Source organism: Rutidosis leptorrhynchoides, chromosome 10 (assembly GCF_046630445.1).
Source record: "Rutidosis leptorrhynchoides isolate AG116_Rl617_1_P2 chromosome 10, CSIRO_AGI_Rlap_v1, whole genome shotgun sequence".
Taxonomy (NCBI): domain Eukaryota; kingdom Viridiplantae; phylum Streptophyta; class Magnoliopsida; order Asterales; family Asteraceae; genus Rutidosis; species Rutidosis leptorrhynchoides.
In genome coordinates this window covers 272,446,861-272,469,749 of record NC_092342.1, presented here as the reverse complement: position 1 = coordinate 272,469,749, position 22,889 = coordinate 272,446,861, and the positions used below count along the sequence as shown (strand labels likewise).

Here is a 22,889-nt window from a genome sequence, read left to right as displayed (position 1 = left end):
ACACTTATCGTATCATGAATTAATAAGTAGAAATGATACTCACAAGGTTTAAAGCTAGAGCAAAAAAGGTTAAGTTTGTTGATTCAGCTTAAATGAGTTTGATCCAGGTCAGAACGAGTTAAGTTTTGTGGACAAAACTTTTGATACTGGAGGGATCACCTATAGGGGGGCAAGATGTCAGCCCGAGCAAGGAGGGATATATGGTCGTTCGAATTTTGAGTTTGACTAGGATTCTAATTATTTAGTTTTATGGTATAAATTTGATCCCTAACTTCTTTGTAAACCTTGTACCTACTAAATTAATAAAATAAAGAAATACTTTTATTTGTACTAGTATGAGAGAGAGTGTAAACAAGAGAGAGTGAGGCTAGGGCAGGCACGGCAAGGGCAAAGGAAGACTACAACGGGTACTATCGACGTCAGCAAACGTGGGCAAACAAAAATCATCTTACGTCGTTCATGTTTTTCAATTTTCCAGAGGATTGGAAGGTTGTTGATCTATGGAAGGCATTCACACCTTATGGTTCGGTTCGAGATGTGTATATTACGGTAAAGAGACTGAGAAACGGTGGTCGATTTGCTTTCGTGAGGTTCGCAGATGTGCATGACTGTGATAGAATGTTGGCAGTGCTTGAAGGTGTCAAGTTTAATGGTACTCCAATCAAAGTATTCAAGGCAACTGCCAGAAACCCTAAACCGTCGGAGAAGAAGACTGAGAATGGTGGGTACTCTTCTGTACAAAACCAGGTCCCAAGACTGAGAATGGTGGGTGCACTTCAAAATTCTATTGTCTGCGAAGCAATTAATGCTGACATCCTTAAAAATTTCGAATTGATTTGCAAGGATGAAGGGTTTCATGATATCGAGATCAAATTTATACGTGGGTTAAGCATGTTGATCGTCTTCAAAGATTCTGCTACTGCCTTGGAGGTTGTTAAACAGGAAAAACACCCTCTAAAAAGATGGATATGTAAAGTATCTTTACGGGACGAATCACTATGGCCTGAAGGAAGATATGTCTGGCTCCATATCACCGGAGTTCCACCCCACTGTTGGAATGAAACCACCTTCATGTCCATTGCCGAATGGTGGGGTGTTGTCTACGACTTCGAAAATTGTTCTTTTAATGGGAATCAAAATCTAGTCATTGGAAAGGTGTATGTTAAATTAAGAGATCCAGAAGTTGTTGATGATACATTGGAATTAAAACATAAAGGGAGATGCTATTTTATTAAGGTCTCGGAAGAAAAAGAAGGGCATGTCCATAAGTGTTGTGATGATGATGATGATGATGATACGAGTGACTGTCATGAAGATGGGTCTGAATATGATTCTGACTTTGTTGATTCGGATGAATTCTCCTGTAGTGAAGATCATGATTTTGATTTTGATTTTGATTTCAAGGAAGGTGAAGATCGAGAAAATAAGGTTAACATGAAAGCAAATGATGAAGAAGATCATCACACCCATGAATCTGTAAGATCCACCAAGTCGGGTGATGACTTTGAACTTTCCGGCAGTCATACCGGCGGTCATGGTGGTAGAAAGGAAGAAGAAGAAGATGAATTCTAAGAGTCATGTTACCTTGGTTTAGGTGACTTTTTTGATGAACACGAGGAAGATGTGGCAGAAACAGTCAGCAATAATTATTGCCCTAATTCCAATTCCAAGAAAACGGCTACGCGTGATAATTCTAATAATGACTCTAAAGGGGCTGACAAAAGGGTTGATGCTAATATTGAAGAACCATGGAGCCCAATTAAAGATACATTTGGGCCAAGTTCCCACTCTAATAATGGGCCTGACAATTCTAAGCCCAATTTTATTAAAAAGAACTTTGGGCCTAAATGTATTTCTTGTGGTGATGGGCCTGTTTTAGGTGAAAAGATCATTAAATCTAATTCCAAACGAGGAACGAATGACAGTATCGATACTAGGGGTTTGGTTAAAACAACTGAGATCTCGTTTTGCAAAGGTTGCTACTGGAAAGTGTTAGGTAACTGGAAAGCTTCATCGAGAATCATGAAATTGCGTAACATGGCGAGATATTCAAATTGTAGCGAAGACATTAAGAAGAGGTGCATATCATGTGGGGCTGTACATGCACAAAAGAAGAAAAATAAATCAAGAGACTCGTTTGATGTTGGAGGATCAAGGTGTAATTACTCGATTAATAATGAAGAATTGAAGGAATTTGGGGAACAAATTGGACTGAGGTGTCCTAACCTCGGTCCACAGTAAGTGTCCTCTCCTCTCCTTTTCGTTTGTTCTATTTTTCTATGAAGATTTTATCGTTAAATGTCCGTGGTTTTGGGGTTAAGGATAAATTCGGGTGGGTCAAAGGTTTATGTTCTAGTGAGAAACCTGATATTGCGGCTTTCCAGGAAACTAAGTGTAAAACATTGGAGGATAGGTGGGTTCGATCATTATGGGGTAATGAAAACTTTAGGTACATCCAAAAAGAGGATTTAGGTAACTCGGGTGGAATGTTACTTGTGTGGGATACATCTAGATTTTCTGTTAATAAAGCGGTGGGTAATAAGTACTTCACTGCAATTCGGGGAAATTGGGTGGGTAGTGGTGGTGAGTCGATTATTGTGAATATATATGGTCCGCATAACGACATAGGAAAGAAGGAGATGTGGGGGTTTTTAGATGGGCTTATGATGGGGGTTGACTCCGCTTGGGTATTATGTGGCGATTTTAATGAGGTTCGTTGTCAATCGGAACGTCTAAATTGTGTGTTTAGTCAAAGTCGTGCTTCACGGTTCAATGATTTCATCGATAGAAATAGTCTAATTGAGATCCCGATTAATGGTAAAAGATTTACTCGTGTGAGTGGTGATGGAATTAAAATTAGTAAATTGGATCACTTCCTTGTGAATGACAATTTTATTAAGCTTTGGGATGATCTTTCGGTTATTGCTCTTGATAGAATGGAATCGGATCATTGTCCACTAATCCTTAGGAGTAAAGTGATTGACTTTGGCCAGAAACCTTTTAAGGTGTTTGACGAATGGCTCAATAGGGAGGGTGTTGATCGTGTTATTTTAGATGGGTGGAATAGCGTTGTTCGGAGCTCTAAGAAAGATTGCGTTTTTCGGGATAAGTTAAAGAATGTTAAAACGATTTTGAGATCTTGGAGTAAATCTGAATTTGGTGGTATTGATGACGAGTTAAGTAAGCTTAAAAGTGAAGTTAGTAAGTGGGAATCATTAGCCGAACAAGGAGGTTTAAGTGACACGGATAGGGAACGTTGGCTCGATACTCGTAGAAAATGGATTGATAAAGAGAAATCGAAAACCAACATGTTGAGACAAAAAACACGTATTTGGTGGTTAATCGAAGGAGATGAGAATACTAAATTCTTTCATTCTTCTATTAAAAGGAAATACAATAAAAGTAATATCTAGGGATTAAATATCAATGGCGTGTGGAATGAAAACCCGAATGATGTTAAAGATGCAATTAAAGAACACTTCTGTCGTACTTTTACAAAAAAAAAAAAAAAAAAAAAAAAAAAAGATAACAACAGACCCATGCTAACTCACTGTTTTGGGCCACGACCTGTTAGGTCAGCTAGTGGGACTGATCAGGCTGTTCTTGGGTCAGTTTCTGGGCCACTGTCTGTTGGGTCAGCTACTGGGCCTGTCCAGGCTGCTCTCGGTTCAGTTGCTGGGCCATGCCTTTCGCGTATCTCAATAACAGAAGCTGGCAATTTGGAAACTCCTTTCACGGAAGCTAAAATTTGGGATGCTATTAATGAATGTGGTAGTTCGAAGGCACCCGGACCGGATGAGCTTAATCTCGGCTTTTATAAAAAGTTTTGGAGCGTATAAAAGACGAATTAGTTGAGGCAATTCATGCATTTTGAGCCTCCGGTGATATTTCGAAAGGATGTAATACATCGTTCATCACATTAATTCCGAAAAAACCGGATCCCATTAATCTTGGTGAGTATCGACCAATTAGCCTATTTGGAAGTTATTTCAAAATTATTGCAAAACTCCTATCGAATCGATTAAGAAAAGTTATTTCAAATCTTGTGGGGTATGAACAAAGTGCTTTCATTCGGGGTAGAAACATCTTAGATGGGGCTTTAATCGCAAACGAAACTCTTGATTTCTTAAAACATAAACATCTCAAAAGCCTCATATTCAAGGTCGACTTTGAAAAAGCCTTTGATAGTCTAAATTGGGAGTTTCTTTTTGAAGTTATGGGTATCATGGGGTTCGGACAAAAGTGGATAAAATGGATTCGTACATGTCTTGAGTCGGCAACGATTTCGATACTTGTTAATGGATCACCAACTAGTGAGTTTAAACTTGAAAGGGGGGTGAGACAAGGCGACCCACTCTCCCCATTCTTATTTATCTTGGTGGCCGAAGGTTTAAACGTGATGACAAAAGTTGCGGTTTCAAATAATGTTTTCAAGGGGGTGAAAATCGGTCATCATAATGTTGAAATCTCCCACCTCCAATATGCGGACGATACGATTTTTTCGGGGAATGGGAGCAAAATAATATTAGAAATCTCATAAAATTGCTCAAATGTTTCGAGCTCACCTCGGGACTCAAGGTTAATTACCACAAGAGCAATATTTTCGGTGTAGAAGTTGATAAACTAGAAGTTGAAAATATGGCGAGAATGTTTCGGTGTAATGTGGGCTCGTTTTCATTTATTTACCTAGGGCTTCCGGTGGGTGGTAAAATGAATAAGCTTGAAACTTGGAAACCGGTGATCGAGAAATTTGAGAAACATCTTTCGGATTGGAAAGCACGCTCGATGTCATTTGGTGGACGTTTGACTCTCGTAAAGTCGGTGTTGAATAGTATCCCGTTGTATTATTTCTCACTCTTCCGTGCCCCTTCATGTGTGATCAAAAAACTTGAGTGTGTAAGACGTTCTTTTTTTTGGGGCGGGTCGGGAAATAAATCAAAAATTTCATGGGTTAAATGGGACGAATTAATTCAACCTTATGGGTCGGGCGGGCTAAATTTGGGTTCATTTAAAAATAAAAACTTGGCCTTAATCGGTAAGTGGTGGTGGAGGTTTAAAACCGAGACCGACTCCTTATGGGTTAAGGTTATTTCGAGTATTTATGGCTCATTGGGTGGATTATCTTGTGACGAAAATTCTCATTTTAAAAACAAAACTGTGTGGACTAATATTATTGATACCGGTTCCCTGATTGATTCGCTAGGTTTGTTGTTTCGCAACTCATTTAGCAAGTCAATTGGGGACGGTGCCTCTACTTCTTTTTGGAACGAGACTTGGCTAGGTGATATTCCTTTCAATACCCGGTTCAAAAGATTGGTGAGATTGGAATGTAACTTGGAGGTCTCGGTCAAAGACAGGTTATCATGGGATGGCAACAAATGTTCGGCAAATCTGGAATGGACGAGAACACCAATAGGTCGCGCAAATGGCGAGTTGCAGGAGCTAACCGAGCTGCTGAAATCAGTGAAGTTTAATGCAGATGTTTCAGATTCGTGGATTTGGAAAGTGAGCCAAAATGGGAAGTTCACAACCAAAAAGCTTACTACTTTGATAAACGGAAAAACGATGAGTGCAAGACAAAGTGTGAAAGGAACTTTAAGCAACAAATTAGTTCCTAAAAAAGTTGAAATCTTTATTTGGAGAGCTAGGAAAGGTCGAATACCGGTGCGTACGGAACTTGATAAACGGGTGATTGATCTTCACTCGGTTCGTTGTCCGCTTTGTGACGACGATATCGAGTCGGTAGAGCATTCCCTTTTGTCATGTAAAAAAGTTTATGATGTGTGGTGCAAAGTATTCAAATGGTGGGGGGTTCGATGGCGTATCTATCACAAATATCGAGGAGCTATTTCAAGGGAAAGTACCAAACGGGTTATCGGATTCGGGTAAATTCATATGGCAAGCTTTAGTTTGGATTAGTGGGTACCTAATTTGGAAAAACCGAAACCAAACGGTTTTCAAAAACAAAGGTTGGAGTACCCCAATGGCGTTAAACGATATCCAAATTATAAGTTTCGATTGGATCGCGAAGAGGTATAAAGAGAAAAAGATCGATTGGCACTTTTGGTTTCATAATCCTTCTTGCTTCATTGTTTAGTCGTGTAAAGTGTATAGCTTTTTGAGTTTTAGTTTTGCTTGTAATATGATGCAATCTTAGCATCATGTGAGAATTTTGCTGTACAAACTTTCTGTTTCTTCTTAATAATATTGGCTGCTTTTCAAAAAAAAAAAAAAAGAATAAACACTTTTTCAGAGTTGGAGATTAGATATACTAACGTAAAGTAATCGTGTCATTTTATTCTTCTTCGTTAACTAATAGAATTACTCCCTACATTCCTTATTAATTATCCTAAGAAAAAAAACACAATTTTAGAAATATCATTATTATATTATATTTTTTATACTTTACAGTTTATCTCTTACTTTTTATCTATTGTTTATCTTACACACATTAAGTGTATAAATAAACTTTATCTCTTTATTCTTATATATTTATGAACATAAATAACCAATTAATTTGAATTAGAGTTAATTATACCATTCGTCCCTATGGTTGATCCAAAATTATACCGGTAATCCCTATCTTTTTAAAATTACATAGATGGTCCCCGTGGTTTTTAAAATGCATGGCGCTAGTCCCTGCAACTACTTTCCGTTAAAATATTTCATTAAATCTATAATAAGAAAGGGTATCATTGACTTTTCAGTACTTTTTCTTCTTCTACAACTTAACCTATTTTTTTCTCTGTTATTTCAAATATATAAAAATAAAAATATACTAAATAATATGCCTTGCCATTGATGAAGTATTAAGAGATTGACATTTCAAATACATACACACATCATTTTTCTTCTCCCGTTGAATCTGTACTCACACATCATATCTATTCATAACCAAATAACTCTAATATTTCATCAATATTGCTAGATCGATCTCTTGCTCCTGATACAAATTCCTCAATTTATAAAACCCACTTGACCACCAGATCCGCTAGTTTCGAACACAAATTGAGCATCAGTCATTAAAAAGAGCAGCAAACGTTGTCGTCGTCTTCCACCAAATCCATTTATAACGATCGATTGCCCAAATCCATATCTGGTACCGGAACTCTTAATGTCGTCAGATCTGCTTTCTTATCGAGCACACGAGACACAGGATATGCTTAACCTGACAAATTGGACGAATTTAATTATCAGGTAAGAAAAAATAGAGTTGAGAAGAAGAATAATGATAAGTGTTTATTCAAGGATTACATAAATTAGAATGAGTGTGATTACATAATTAATTTTCTATAAGATTTAGTTTGAGGGTTTTGTTTGATCAGATGTAAAATGGCAGTGAAGAATCATTGTGTATTTTTGTTTTTGGCATATACTACGTATATCTTATTTTATATTTAGATTAAGATTTTAGATTTGAGAAATAAAATTAGGGTTTATGTTTGTGTAAATAAATAGAAAGGAGGAGAAGAAAATAAAGGAGAAATACGAAGGAAAGGTACAATGACCAAATTACCCTTCTTATTTTATGGATTTAATGGAATATTCTAACGGAAATTAGTGTTAGGGACCAGCGCCATGTGTTTTAAGAACCACAGGGACTATCGATATAATTTTAAAAAGATAAGGATTATTGGTATAATTTTAGGTAAACCACAGGGACCAATGGTATAATTAACTCTTTGAATTATCAATACCGGTTATTGAGTATTGGTTTACTCCGTATTTTTGTGTGTGTGTGGTTACTGTTCGGGTTTGAATTTTTTGCAAACGATTGGTTTATTGTTTGTTGGCTGATCGTAAATGTTGTGAGTCAATGTTGACTTCAATAAGTATTCAATTAGCCTTGTTCTTTATATTGAACAGCACAATTCAAAGTTCAATGAAAACCAAAACAAAAAATTGTACTGTATTGATTTTTCCTTCCTTTCATTGTGAATAATACAAATACAAATGTTCTTTACTTGAAAAAGAAAAAATAGCTAGCCAATTTACAACATATGACAAATAAACATGAAAGGTATGATATAGATGAAAGAATTCATCCCATATAAACAGCAACATTGATTAGTATTTGGTACCAAAATCAATATACCAAAGTTCACATATAACATGGTTGTATAAACTTAACAAAAACCTGTATTAATGATCAAACATCCCTCATTGTGCAGCATTACCCTCATTCATTCTTCCAAGCATAAAGTGTCAAACAAAAGTTAGAACTTTGCGAACCACGCAACGAGCTTATAGACCGATCAGGTAACGAACCACTTTTTTCAGCACCCGAACCCGTTTGAAACATGAAAACCGCGTTCCCGGTTGTTGGTCCAAACAACCAATTATACACATCCCAAAATACCTCAACATGAAGTCCATCAATGAAAATAGTATAATTCCCTCTAAACTTCCATACCAAATGTTTCACTTGCATCACTATTTTCGAATCCATTCGTACAACGAGTTGTGGATCATCGAGCCCGAATGTATCACATTCGATCCTAAGATCGTGGACCGGGCCATTATCTTTAAATTGAGCTCTAGTTGCATACCATTTCTTTCCAAAAACATGCTCCCTTTTAGATATTCGCAATGAATTCGACAAATACTTAGTTTTTTTCAAGAGTTCTTTTCTTAGATCTCCAATTAACAAGATCATTTCACCTTTATAACCAAGACCCAAATAGTAACCCTCAATGGGTTCTGGACCCGACCCGAATTTAGCAATTGAAAGGTCCCAATACACATCAATTGTAACAAAATCAACTATAACACTTTTGGTACCTTTTCTTTTGGTAAAGATTGAAGGTTTAATATCAATTTTATTAAGACATTTATGTGATAAATCTTGAATTTCAATACTAAAACAATGACCAACTAAATTCTTGGTCCAATTGATAATAATTAATCTTGATTTACCAAGCAACTTACATTGGTAAACACAAGTGACCACATTTTGAGAAGCTTTAGCTATAGATATACTTCCATTAGACATTGTTGTTGTTGTTGCTACAGCTGCTGCAGTTGTACATGATGCATCTGCAACTTGTACTCCATTTTCACCAAAACAAGAAGGGAAATCTTTCATCTTTATGGGAAGTTAAGAGATACCCAGATGAGATATTGATGAAGTCTAGGAACCCATTAAATTAAATGTTTTTAAAATAAAGATAAAAACTTGGAAGTGGGTTTGAGATTTGGTAATAGAAGAAGGGAATTTAGGAAAATATTAAAATAATAAAAGGGGTATAGAGAACAGTGTGTATTATCGGCTTTTTTTGGTTTAAAGAAAACAAAAAAAGAAAAGTGAGAATCGGAGTGGGGTGAGTTTCGTGTATGTCACGTCCTGTTTTCCAACTTTTTAAATATATATATATATATAATATATAAATATAAATATAAATATAAATAAATATAAATATAAATATATAAAATAAAGAAAGAAAGAAAAAACTGGTCGTGCTGCCAGCAAACCACGAATTCGCTGGCCGAACCCAATACTTTATATAGGGAATAAATAAGTGTATAGGGTGAACTACTGAACTACGGAGTATGTGTTATTTGGAACGAGTAATTGCGGGTGTAAGTTTGATCGGTTTATTATTCATTTGATTGATTAATTTTGTTAGGATAAATCGTTGATGGAAAATATATTGAGTATTAATACCGTTTCCTGAAATAGGGAAATGTCATGGGTTCGATCTTTAAAGGTGACATGATTTTCTTTAAATAAATTGAATAACAATAATGGTGGTATATATTGATCCTATATAGAGGTTTTACCGGATTCGTTCACGGACCTCTACCTGGACCACTGCCCGAATAGATGTGTTCCTGAGTACCGTCGATCGGATTCGGGGTTCAGCCCGAACGTGTTTGTTACGTGTAAATAATGAGGGTCGTTGAAATAAATAATCTACTAATACCAAAAAAATCGTCGTTCAAAAAAAAAAAATCAAATTAAATTTGCCAAAATCATATTAATTCAATTAAATAAGAAATGGATTTATATCGGTCAGTTATTTAACCAAATCAAAAGCTCATTGATTGAGTAGTGAGCATGTTCGATCTCAACTATGAAGTTTAAAAAAAAAAAATCATAAAATATATAATTTGTGATTTGTGAATACTGGGTGACACATTGTGAAGAGATCATCATAATTATGGTATTGATGTTGAGTTTAGAAGAAATTGCAGGGCAAATTAGTAAGGATTAACCTGATTGGTAGAGATTGCATTTGGTTAGAGATCTAGGAAGATATATAGTTCCACAATTTTAGTTTTACAAAGAGATTTTGCAACAAAGAGCTTTTACAAGTATACTTTCTTAGGCTACTCCCATCACTACTTCGATAGCCATTGAAGATGTCATCGATGACAACCGGTTGCATTATCTAGTCATTGGTTAGTTATTCAATTTTAGCATCCAAAATGTCTTCACAAAGCATTTTGGATAACGCATCTGTATGCTTTATATTGTATAATTTTGTTGTGGATTGTGTTTTCATATTTGTACTATCACTAAACAAATTAATTTAGCGGTTGAGGAAATGTGTTATAGATGATATTCATTAGTTATTCATTAGTGATGTGGATGAAGTGTTGACATGACGCTAAGGATAATCTCTATCGTAACTAAACTATTCATCCTCTTAACATGCCACATCAGCGTCACATCAGCACCTAAATCCTATAACTAACACATAAAATCGTATAACTAAACATTGTCTATTATGACTAAAACATCTATCTCTTAACTGCCACGTCATTAATTTATTTCTTTTTTGAATCAATCTCTCTATTCGTCGAACATAGAGAGGGATGACTTTTTCTACTCTTGGAGTGTTTCACTCGGAGTGGAGAAATGACTTCTCTTTATTCTAGAGTAGAGGAAGGATTGTCTACGTCTCACCTCCCCCATACCCCACAAAATGGGATTGGGTTTGTTGTTGTTGTTGTTGTATTTATTTTAAATTCTAAATGACATGAAAATATTAATAAATATACAACTAAGTATCCCTTTGGAAAATGATTCAACAAAAAGTATCCCTTTAAAACATGCACTTTTTCAACAAATGGAACCCACTTTTAGTTTATAGCTTTCGTTAAATCCATGGTGAAGACGGATAACTAATTCGTATCTATGGTTCATTACGGGTAATAACGGATAACTAGCGGGTGATTGACTATGGGGAGTGGTCTAAAGTGACAGTTAGTCTAGAGTGGAATTAATAGGCTTCAATTTTCCGTATTATAGTACATAATCATCAATAATCAATAACTTATAATAATACGTATCAATTTGGCACGTAGCTGTCTAAAACCTATTCCATACCCCCCCTTCCACTAATTGCTCACAGCATTACATCTGTCCAAAATTCATTGGCCACACTGTTAAACAATTAAAAAAAAAAAACCGTATCTTTCAATTTCTCTCGATCCCTAACTTTCTTCCTTTCATTTCACTCGATCGGTACCTGTTCTTCAATTAGGGTTACCTAATTGAACAACAAATACACAATCGATTGTTCAATTTGTTCATATCGATTTGTTCATAACGATTGTTCATAACGATTGTGTTGGAAAATCGTGTGTACTTTTACCAAATCAGATTAACGCAGCGGATAGTTAAAATAATAATCTTTAATTATTTTATGAACAAAATTTATACAAGATTAAATTTTCACTTATTTAATGAAACATGCACACAATTAATCTTTCTCAGTGATCCAGTTACACCATAATAATTGTCATTAATATAAAATAAAAGAGGAGTTAACGATATACCTTTCTTGGAGAAATTGATGAGACGGAGAGAAACTTACGATCAAAAATATGACCGTCTCTTAGGATAGTCCACACTACACTTCAAACAACGTCAATGGATGCTAGTCCAAACCCAAGTAATAATTAATCAACCTTTGATTAATATTATGAACTCAAAATGATATTCTTACTTACTCTCTTTTTAATTCTCTCGTATCTTCTTATGAAGGCAAAAGAAAGGAATATATATTACACTTTAGAAACACCCGTAAACCTTATATCAATCCGTGAATATTTTACTTTTTGAAAGAATCCAATTTAGGATATTGAATTTGATTTACGTAATATCATAAAGTCGTATTTCTCAAATACTTCAGGGGTAGTTTATGAAACTTATAATTAATAATTTCTATCATGTCACTTTCATGTGAATAGTAAATTAATTAATTTCGTTTCATTTACTATTCATATGAATAGTAAATGAATTAATTTCGATTTACTATTTTGTTACTTGAGTAATATATATACATCATATATATATATTTATTTGACGTCTCGGTGTATATGTGTGTGACCCCGAAGGCTCAAATGAATTTGGCCATATAGTTATATGTTGTACCTTGCACATTAATCCTTCAGACTCCCACTTGTGCATGGCACAATACCAAGTAACTATACAAACAATGGTAAGCGTCTAGCAACACGTCATTGTCCCCAAATTCATGTGAGGGTAGTTTCTCGAAACTGTTTATGGTAAGTGTTAAATGTCATTCGTCCTTTTGTTTCAGATACTTTAGTTAAACTTGAGATATGGATCATCGGTCATTCTCATTTGTTTAACGATTTTATTTCTCGATCTTAGAACTGAATTAGATCACCAAATTAATTAAGTATCATCTTAATTACATCTGGGTGCGGCCACACAAATATCTTATTCATTCATCGAGGAGCTCAAAAAGTATCTAACTCCAAACATTTTAGAGGAACAAATCCTATATTGCATACACGTGTCTATCACGAGCTTTACATTATACCCAATGATGGCCTTTATAACAGCCTTATTCAGGACAGCGTTTAACCATATCAAAGTACAATGCTACACTCATCAAGACGGGCGTGCATCTCAAGTCTAAGGACACAAAGACATAATCACTAAAAGATTCACTACTGACTACGATCCATATAGTGACATCTCATGGTTGGGTCATTCCAGTATTCATCATCAATGAATACATATGAATTTTGGTCTCAACAAGGTAACTATTCATCATCAATGAATATAACCAAAATTTCACATTAATCTTAATTCATGTTATTCCCATAACATGATCGATTATGGAGATTTTGAATAATCAACAATTATTCATGGATTAAACATGCTAATATAGAACACAGTGATATAAATGAAACTGATCATACCAACTATATATCAATTCATTAAGATAAAACTGCTTAATGTTCCAAAAATATCCAAATATTAAATTACAAATTAAAAAGATCAGCAGCATAACGAAGTCCAATACTACTAGCATGATCATCATGCTTGTTGTGTGTCATGGGCTTCGTGAACGGGTCAGCCACATTATCATCTGTATGAACCTTAAGAATACTAATATCATTCCTCTCAACGACTTCTTGAATGTAGTCAAATTTTCGAAGAATGTGTCTGCTACCTTTACGTACACGTGATTCTTTCGCTAGTATAATAGCACTTGAATTATCACAATACATTTCCATAGGGGATTCAATGCTGGGAACTACTCCAAGTTCAGCAATAAACTTCCTAATCCAGACAGCTTCTTGAGCAGCTTCTGATGCAGCAATGTATTCTGCTTCTGTTGTAGACTGTGCAACTGTGCTCTGCTTTGAGCTTCTCCAATCAACTGCCCCGCCATTCATGACAAAGACATACCCTGACTGGGATCGAGAATCATCTCGATCAGTTTGGAAACTAGCATCTGTATAACATCTAATACTCAACTCTTCTTCCAAACCACCGTAAACCAAAAACATATCTTTAGTCCTTCGCAGATACTTAAGAATGCTCTTAACAGCAATCCAATGTTCTTCACCTGGATTCTGTTGATAACGACTCGTCAAACTTAAGGCTAACGAGACATCAGGTCTAGTACATAACATGGCATACATAATGGATCCTATAGCCGAAGCATACGGAACACATTTCATTCGTCTTATCTCATCAGGTGAGATAGGACTTTGAGACTTGCTCAAGGTTATGCCTTTTTGCATGGGCAATGCTCCGCGCTTGGAGTTTTGCATGTTAAATCTTCGTAAGATTTTGTCAATGTATGTACTTTGACTCAAACCAATAAGCCTTTTATATCTATTTCTATAGATCCTGATTCCAAGAATATACTTAGCTTCTCCAAGATCTTTCATGGCAAAATATTTTCCAAGCCAAGATTTGACATCTTGCAAAGTTGGAATGTCATTTCCAATAAGTAGTATGTCATCAACATACAAGATCAAGAAGACAACTTTGCTCCCACTAGCTCTAATGTAAACACAGGGCTCATCTTGGTTTTGAGAAAAACCATATTCTTTGATTTTCTGATCAAACTTAAGATTCCAGCTCCTGGATGCTTGCTTTAACCCATAAATGGATTTTAGAAGCTTGCATACTTTAGTAGGATACTTAGGATTCACAAACCCTTCCGGCTGAACCATATATACGTCCTCGCTTAGGTCGCCATTTAGGAAAGCGGTTTTGACATCCATTTGCCATATTTCATAATCATGAAAAGCAGCTATGGCAATAAGTATCCTAATTGATTTAATGCTTGCAACTGGTGAATAAGTTTCCTCATAATCAATTCCTTGAGTTTGAGTATAACCTTTTGCCACCAATCGAGCCTTAAAAGTGTTTACATTACCGTCCATGTCTGTCTTCTTCTTAAAGACCCATTTACACCCCACTGGTTTACAGTTGGGTGGAAGATCAATCAAGTCCCATACTTGATTATCTTTCATGGACTGCATCTCTGCATTCATAGCATCTCTCCATTTGTCAGATTCTGGATCTGATATGGCCTCACGGTAGCTAGAGGGTTCATCATAATCCCCTAGATGAGGTTCATCTGAATTAATCAGAAGATTCAACTTCTCCGGTCGATGAGGAGTTCTACTAGATCTACGAATTACAGGTGCAACACGTTCTGGCTCATCAACAATGTGTTCAGTTTCAACGCGCGGTTGGCTAGTGCCTTCAGAAGGTATGTTACTTTGTGATTCTTGAATTTCTTCAAGATCTATTTTACTCCCACTGACTTCTTGTAAGAGAAGATCTCTTTCAAAGAATTCAGCAAAACGAGCAGTAAACACTTTGTTTTCAGCTCGGTAGTAAAAGTAGTAACCCATTGTTTCTTTTGGGTATCCCACAAAGTGACATTTGATACCTCTGGGTTCTAACTTGTTTGAAGTGTCACGTTTCACATACGCTTCACAACCCCAGACTTTCAAATAAGACAGCTTAGGACTCTTTCCATGCCATAACTCAAATGGTGTCTTTTCTACCTTCTTGGTTGGAACCATATTGAGTATGCGTGCAGCAGACTCTAATGCATAACCCCAAAAAGACATTGGTAGAGTAGTTAGACTCATCATAGATCGAACCATATCAAGTAAAGTTCGATTCCTCCGTTCAGACACACCATTGTGTTGTGGTGTGTAAGGTGGAGTGAACTGTGAGACAATCCCACGATTCTTCAGGTGGTCCAAAAACTCTTGACTCATATATTCCCCTCCCCGATCAGAGTGAAGGGCTTTAATGGTCTTTCCAAGTTGATTCTCTACCTCATTTTGGAAGATTTTGAATGTATCAAAAACTTCATGTTTATGTTTCAGCAAGTAAACATAACCATATCTACTATAATCATCAGTAAATGTAACGAAGTATGATTCACCATTTCTAGACATAGTTCTAAAAGGGCCACACACATCAGTATGTATTAGTCCTAAAAGATCTTCAGCTCTCTCACCTAAACCGGAGAAAGGAGCCTTTGTCATCTTTCCACATAAACATGACTTGCATACATCAAATGACTCAGAGTCAGTTGATTCCAAAAGCCCATCCGATTGGAGTTTTGAAATGCGTTGTTTATTTATATGACCAAGACGACAATGCCATAGATAGGTCTTGTTCAAGTCTTGCTTGAATCGTTTGGCAGTACAGGTATATACAGAATTATTATTTGAAATCACACCATGCATATCAATTTCAAAAATACCATCACGTGGAATAGCATTAAAATAAAATACATTATTCTTAGAAACTGAAATACCAAAGTGCGTAAATGTAAGTTCAAAACCAACATTTTTCAAAAGAGAAACTGAAATTACATTGCTCGTAATACTTGGAGCATAATGACATTGCTCCAACAAAACAATAAGACCACTAGGTAGAGTAAGCTCATAGGTTCCAATAGCTTCAACAGCAGCTCGAGCCCCATTGCCCACTCTTAAGTCTAGTGTGTCTTTCTTCAGTCTCTTACTTCTTCTCATTCCCTGCATATTGTTACAGATGTGAGTACCACAACCAGTATCAAAAATCCAGGAATCACTAGAAAAAGTATATAACTGTATATGAAATATACCTGACTTGCTGGTCTGGCCAGCTTTGCCTTTTCTCAACTCAGATAGGTATGAAGGACAGTTCCTCCTCCAGTGGCCAACCTTTCCACGGTGGAAACAGTCGGCGTCTTTAGCTGGGTTTTCTTTCTTGGGGGGTGGTGGAATTTTCTTCTTAGCAATTGACTTGCCTTTTCCTTTTCCCAAAGTTTTCGGCTTATTCTTCTTCACCTTACCATCCCTAATCATTAGGATACCTGGATTGGAAACCTTAGATGGAATATTCTGTTCAGCAGTTTTAAGCATCGAATGCACCTCTGCCAGAGATTTCTCCCAACCTTGCATATTGTAATTCATCACAAATTGGTCATACGATTTTGGTAGTGAATTCAAAACCGTGTTCACAGCCAAGTTAGGCGGCAAGGTAGTTCCAAGTTTTTCCAATCGGTCAATGTAGCTTTTCATTTTCAAGACATGAGAGCTCACTGACTGACCTTCCTCCATTTTGCATGTTTGAAGAAGCTTATAAGTTTCATACAACTCTTGACTAGCTTGTTTCTGAAACATATTTTTCAGCTCAGTCATCATATCATATGCTGTACGATCTTCCATTTCCTTTTGGAGGTCAGGAGTCATACTAGCAAGCATGATTAAAGCTATCTTCTCTTGCTCATCGAACAACTTCCGATAAGCAGTTTGTTGAGCAGCAGTAGCTGTCTCAGGAGGAGCATCGGGTAAGGGTTCTTCAATTTTGTTCAACTTCCCTTCATATTTGAGAACGATTCTCAAGTTGCGCTGCCAGTCTAGGAAGTTTGAACCATTGAGTTTCTCCTTCTCCAACAAAGAACGGAGATTGTTTTGGTTTACGTTTTGATTGTTTGACATCTACATAAGAACAAGATTCAATTTAGTATTTTCGATATAAAACTTTAATAAATTAACTACCCAAGTTTTTATATATTTTAAAAACAATTAATTTACGAAAGCCTAAGATCCACATAGAGGTTCCATAACTACATCTGTTGATCAGCTAGTAGTTATAGAGTCTATTGGTAGGTAGCGGTTACCAATTGCATTACAAGTGCAACTCTTAGATCTTTATGGGACTCAGAAATATGTGTAGTTCAACAAACCACTATTATCTACTAGCATGTTTGTCCCATCCTTGCCTCGAACTCAGGTCTCACCGTGAATACGATTAAGTCGTCCAATTTGAAAACAGTGGAAATTCAGCCTAGTCTCACTCGTAACTGAAAATCCACCTCGTGGCTATAATTCGATTAGGTCTCACCGTAATCAAAAAATAACGAGGAGTGTTTGCAAGCTCATTGGATGGCATGACTTAAATTTGACGGGTATTTTAAAAAAGTTTGTGTTAACGAATAATGCATGCACACAAGATTCGCTACACTATTTGTTAAAAATCATTTTAACCAATTTTATATATGTCGATCGTGTTTATGCGTCTAGTTTGTTATTTTATTTTATATATAAAAGTTACAAATACACATTGTGTATCGTTTTAAAACAATTTTAAAAGATGTCGCCCATATATATTATTTGAGTTTCAAAAAAAACATTTAACTTTAAACTCGTTAGAGTTTAACTTTTTAAAATCATCAATTTTAATCTTGAAACTCGTTACCGGTTTTATTTGATGTTTTCATCAAAAACATTTAGCATATATATTCTAATCAACAATTATATATAAATGCAAAAATAAAACACAACCATGCATCACACACACATAGCCTAGCCCAAAAATCCTATGCTTGATCCCATGAGCCGACATGGGATCAAGAGGTCAAACTAAGGGTAATATCGTAGCTCCCACTTAATTCAAGAATTAAGTGAAAACTTAACAAAACGCCATCGTTGTCAATTTGACCTGTTCGCCATCTTCTAAGCCAAAAGCATGTTGTATTGTATCTTCAATCTTCATCTTGTTACATTTATTTAAATTTGAAATTACAACTAAACTAATACTTTTACAAATTGAAATAAACTTAAATACAATACTATGAAAAAGAAAAATAAATATAATACAACTTTGGCTTCAAAATGGCCTTTCTAATAATACAAATAATCAACATGACATAATATTGCCGTAATCAACAATCACAACAAACATACATAGGTCGGGGCAATATGGCTATGTGTGCAATCACAATTCTAATAACTACATTATTAAAACCTACATATGGCTTGTCCATGGTTACAATGCATGTGTACAACCATGGAATATAACAATCAACAATTATAATAAATATTCAAGCCATAACAATTAAATCTACAATTTAAAATAGTGATATTCTTTCAATCATATTTGTGCGTCATGAGGTTAAGTCTAAATCAACCGTGTTGACTTTAAAAACCAAAAAGGTTTCGACTTTTACCAATTCACCACAAAGCTAAATTTAAAGAAAATCACGCGACAATTAAGATGGTGTAAAAGCGGCTCGGATACCACTGTTGGAAAATCGTGTGTACTTTTACCAAATCAGATTAACTCAGCGGATAGTTAAAATAATAATCTTTAATTATTTTATGAACAAAATTTATACAAGATTAAATTTTCACTTATTTAATGAAACATGCACACAATTAATCTTTCCCAGTGATCCAGTTACACCATAATAATTGTCATTAATATAAAATAAAAGAGGAGTTAACGATATACCTTTCTTGGAGAAATTGATGAGACGGAGAGAAACTTACGATCAAAAATATGACCGTCTCTTAGGATAGTCCACACTACACTTCAAACAACGTCAATGGATGCTAGTCCAAACCCAAGTAATAATTAATCAACCTTTGATTAATATTATGAACTCAAAATGATATTCTTACTTACTCTCTTTTTAATTCTCTCGTATCTTCTTATGAAGGCAAAAGAAAGGAATATATATTACACTTTAAACACCCGTAAACCTTATATCAATCCGTGAATATTTTACTTTTTGAAAGAATGATATTGAATTTGATTTACGTAATATCATAAAGTCGTATTTCTCAAATACTTCAGGGGTAGTTTATGAAACTTATAATTAATAATTTCTATCATGTCACTTTCATGTGAATAGTAAATTAATTAATTTCGTTTCATTTACTATTCATATGAATAGTAAATGAATTAATTTCGATTTACTATTTTGTTACTTGAGTAATATATATACATCATATATATATTTATTTGACGTCTCAGTGTATATGTGTGACCCCGAAGGCTCGAATGAATTTGGCCATATAGTTATATGTTGTACCTTGCATATTAATCCTTCATATTGTTCATAACGATTGTTCATAAAAATATGTTCATATCGATTTTCGAACGTTTTCACATATCAATTTGTTCATATCGATTGAAGCTTGATTAACCTATAGAACCCTTTGGGTGTTCTACTGATTATAGTCGAGGTGGTGAATCTGTTTATTATACCTTTTTTGAGTCGATCTTCAACTTTTATCTAATCGAATCAAGGCTGCTGAAGAAATCTCTTTCCTCCGTCAAAGACCGTCATAAAGGTACCAATTTTCAATCTAGGTAATATTGAATCGAAATATTGGTTTACATAATTTATTCATTTGATTCGTTTATGATATTTTCCATAATATCATGATTTTATTGCGGATTGTAAACGGTCAAGGGTTCCGAATTTCTCATCTCTCTCTCTCTTTCTTTTTTTTTTTCTTTTTTTTTAATTTTTGTGTTTTTTGTTTGTTTGCACAACTTGTGTTGGTGACATACAATTCGATCAACAAGAAAGATGTCGATATCAAGGTAATCGTTGATATCATCTCATAATGATTAATGCATAAATTTATGTCAGATTCTATACCAGATGGTTCGGTTTCAAACGATTATGCAAGGTGTATATTCAATTAAGATTACATCTTTGGTCTAATTATGTTTTTTGTGTACAATTACGTTAATACGGTACCGATTGGCGGTTGTTAATTATCTTTGTTTAGTCATGTTACCATTACCTATTCTGTTTTGTACAAATCGGAACTGGAGTGTAAACGAACTTAATGAATGCGACATTTTTACAAATCTCAGTTTTAATATCACCAATATCTAATCAACTTTTAAACTTGTCAATGTGTTTGCAGGTTATAGTCTCCTCAATCGTATACCTACTCATTCCTCATTTTAATTTTTTTAGAGATGAATGAATAAAGGTATGTCATTACAACCAAACATTGTTTCAAGTCTAACACAATGTGCATTGGCATTTTCAATTTTATTTCAGGTTTTATTCGTATTATTAATATTATATATTATTACGATTTTAATGTATAATTACCTCAATTAAATTGCCACTATAGTAGTGATATGGTTGGATTGTTAATATAGGTTGGAATTGCCACTATAGTAGTGATATGGTTCAAAATTTTGGCAACACTCCCATTCTGGGTCAAAATTACCACGACATAGATGGTTTGGGTCAAAATTGCCACTACATCAACGATCTGGGTTAAGACTGCTACACAACTAAAGGTTTGGGTCAACTTTACTACTGTGTAACTTTTATGGGTTAGTTTTACTTCTTGCTCTGTGGGTTAGTTTTATGGGTCAAATGTATTTAGTCAGATTGCACTTGAGTCAACATTACTGCTATGAGACTATTTTGTGTTAAATCTATGGCTATGTTGATGAACTGGATCAAGATGACCACTTTATATTTGAAATGGGTCATAGTTCGGTATGCAAGAGAAAGTGTTATTTACTTACTGATGAGAGGGGGTTTGTTAGTTTTTGGTATAGGAGTTGTAATGTGAAGGAAAAATTTATAAAAAATTTCATTAAAATTTTTATGATTCATCATTTCATTGTAATGATTCGTTGCTACTTAGTTGAACTTCTTACCCCTATTGACCAAAATTAAAAATGTTAACAAAATCTTAATTCAAAGTTGTTAAATTGAAAATGTCGGCATTTTGCATCAACCTGTTAATGCAAAAAAAAAAACTGAATAAAAGTTAACACTAGACAATACAATAGTGCCATATCATATTGAGAACTACATTTTTTAACAGATATGATGTTACCTGCCTTGCTATCTCTCATACTATTGTTTGTTTTCCTTATTGGTTTGTAACTATTTATATATTCTTTCTCTTTCTTTCTTTGTTACAAACATTTTTAAACCTGTATCGTCCTTATTGTTTACATAAGCAAGAACAAGAAACACCAGGATAGAGCTGTTGCACTTGATGTTTAGGACAGATTGGGAGAATTTGTGCGTGCCCGGTCACGTTCTTAAGGTGTGCAATCTGTTCACTAATACATACATTAGAATTAGACGTGTAAGATATTTGTAAACTAATTCGCTAACCAACATGAAGGAGTAGCTTTATTTTTAGAGTTTATTCACTATCATATAAAAATACTTATATGCTGCAATTGTGTTGACAGTAACAAGGAAGACACAGAATGTGAGTTCTCGGTCCTAATTTATTCATTCATTGGTAATGGTTTTGTGATTTTTGACTAGACAAAAAGGAAAGTATTAGGCTCTTTGTCAAATGTCTCAAATAGTCAAATACCCTTAAGCAAATCGATATCATCATTTCAAAAGGATAAATTGGTAAAGTATGTTAACAGATGTAAATAAATAATGTTTGAATCTTTCTTTTTATAGGTGAGGTTGATGAGAGGATTTGGTGTCCTTGCATCTTTCATTTTTCATGGATCAAATATTCAATCTTGAGGAATTGATCGGTAAGCTCTAATGTTCCATCTTAAGAAACATTACATGTATGTGTTTCATGGGATCCAAAATTCTTCTACTTGCAAGATATATATGTGAACCAATCATATTTTGATCAAACAAGAGGGCATCATTGCACGTTTTTTATTTCAAAATGTCGGCTTTAACTGATGAGCGGTATGATTATGTTGAGACTGCTTAATGGTATATAATCTTCATTACTTCACCAACACATACATAACTTCCAAAGGCAATCTATAGCCACCGAGAATCAAGCAACAACCCACTCTCTCAAAATACAGCTAAAAGAGTACTACATAGATGCTTGGAAGGTTTAGTTACATTTAACATACATTTTAGCTTCACTATGGACATGCTTACCAGTTACCACTTCATAACAAGAAAATTACTTTAAACCAATGTTTGGTCAATTATCATATATAATGCAACATAACTAAAATGGATTTCAAAGAAGTTGAAGGACTTGCAAAAGGATCCCCATTTCACTTACAACGATGGTTTTTTTTTTTTTTTTTTTTTTTTTTTTTTTTTTTTTTTTATTCTTTATATATATATATATATATATATATATATATATATATATATATATATATATATATATATATATCATTAATATATACCATTAATTATTTATTGTTTCTGTAGAAGTTATCAGTGACAAGAGGTTATAGTTGAGCTTTATGTGGGGTAAACATTAATAAGAGGAGCAACACTGGTATTAAGCAGGCTATATCGGAAACCAGTTATTGTCGAGTTCAATGCTTCATTGACTTAAGAATATATAGTGTATGCATAATCATTTTG

The 22,889-nt window shown here is 34.7% G+C and overlaps 2 protein-coding genes and 1 long non-coding RNA gene across 4 annotated transcripts; 2 read left to right on the top strand and 1 right to left on the bottom strand.

Moving 5' to 3' along the window:
* The first annotated feature begins 2,279 nt into the window (after positions 1-2,279).
* On the top strand, positions 2,280-3,413 carry LOC139871040 (uncharacterized). Its single transcript, XM_071858789.1, has one exon. The coding sequence runs from the start codon at positions 2,280-2,282 to the stop codon at positions 3,411-3,413; it is 1,134 nt and encodes a 377-aa protein (XP_071714890.1).
* Positions 3,414-8,179: 4,766 nt separating this feature from the next.
* Positions 8,180-9,085, bottom strand: LOC139871039 (uncharacterized). The gene has a single exon (XM_071858788.1). The coding sequence runs from the start codon at positions 9,083-9,085 to the stop codon at positions 8,180-8,182; it is 906 nt and encodes a 301-aa protein (XP_071714889.1).
* A 10,958-nt stretch (positions 9,086-20,043) lies between these two features.
* LOC139872153 (uncharacterized) lies at positions 20,044-22,505 on the top strand. Of its 2 annotated transcripts, XR_011766900.1 has the most exons (4): positions 20,044-20,532; positions 20,708-21,618; positions 21,770-21,789; positions 21,996-22,505. It is a non-coding gene; the product is annotated as an uncharacterized lncRNA (long non-coding RNA). The 2 variants fall into 2 exon arrangements; XR_011766901.1 differs by having other exon boundaries at positions 20,708-20,851; positions 21,530-22,505.
* Positions 22,506-22,889: the final 384 nt, after the last annotated feature.

Excerpts from the sequence above, each read along its gene's own strand:
- LOC139871040 (XM_071858789.1), top strand. The coding sequence starts at position 2,280 with ATGAAGATTTTATCGTTAAATGTCCGTGGTTTTGGGGTTAAGGATAAA.
- LOC139871039 (XM_071858788.1), bottom strand. The coding sequence starts at position 9,085 with ATGAAAGATTTCCCTTCTTGTTTTGGTGAAAATGGAGTACAAGTTGCA.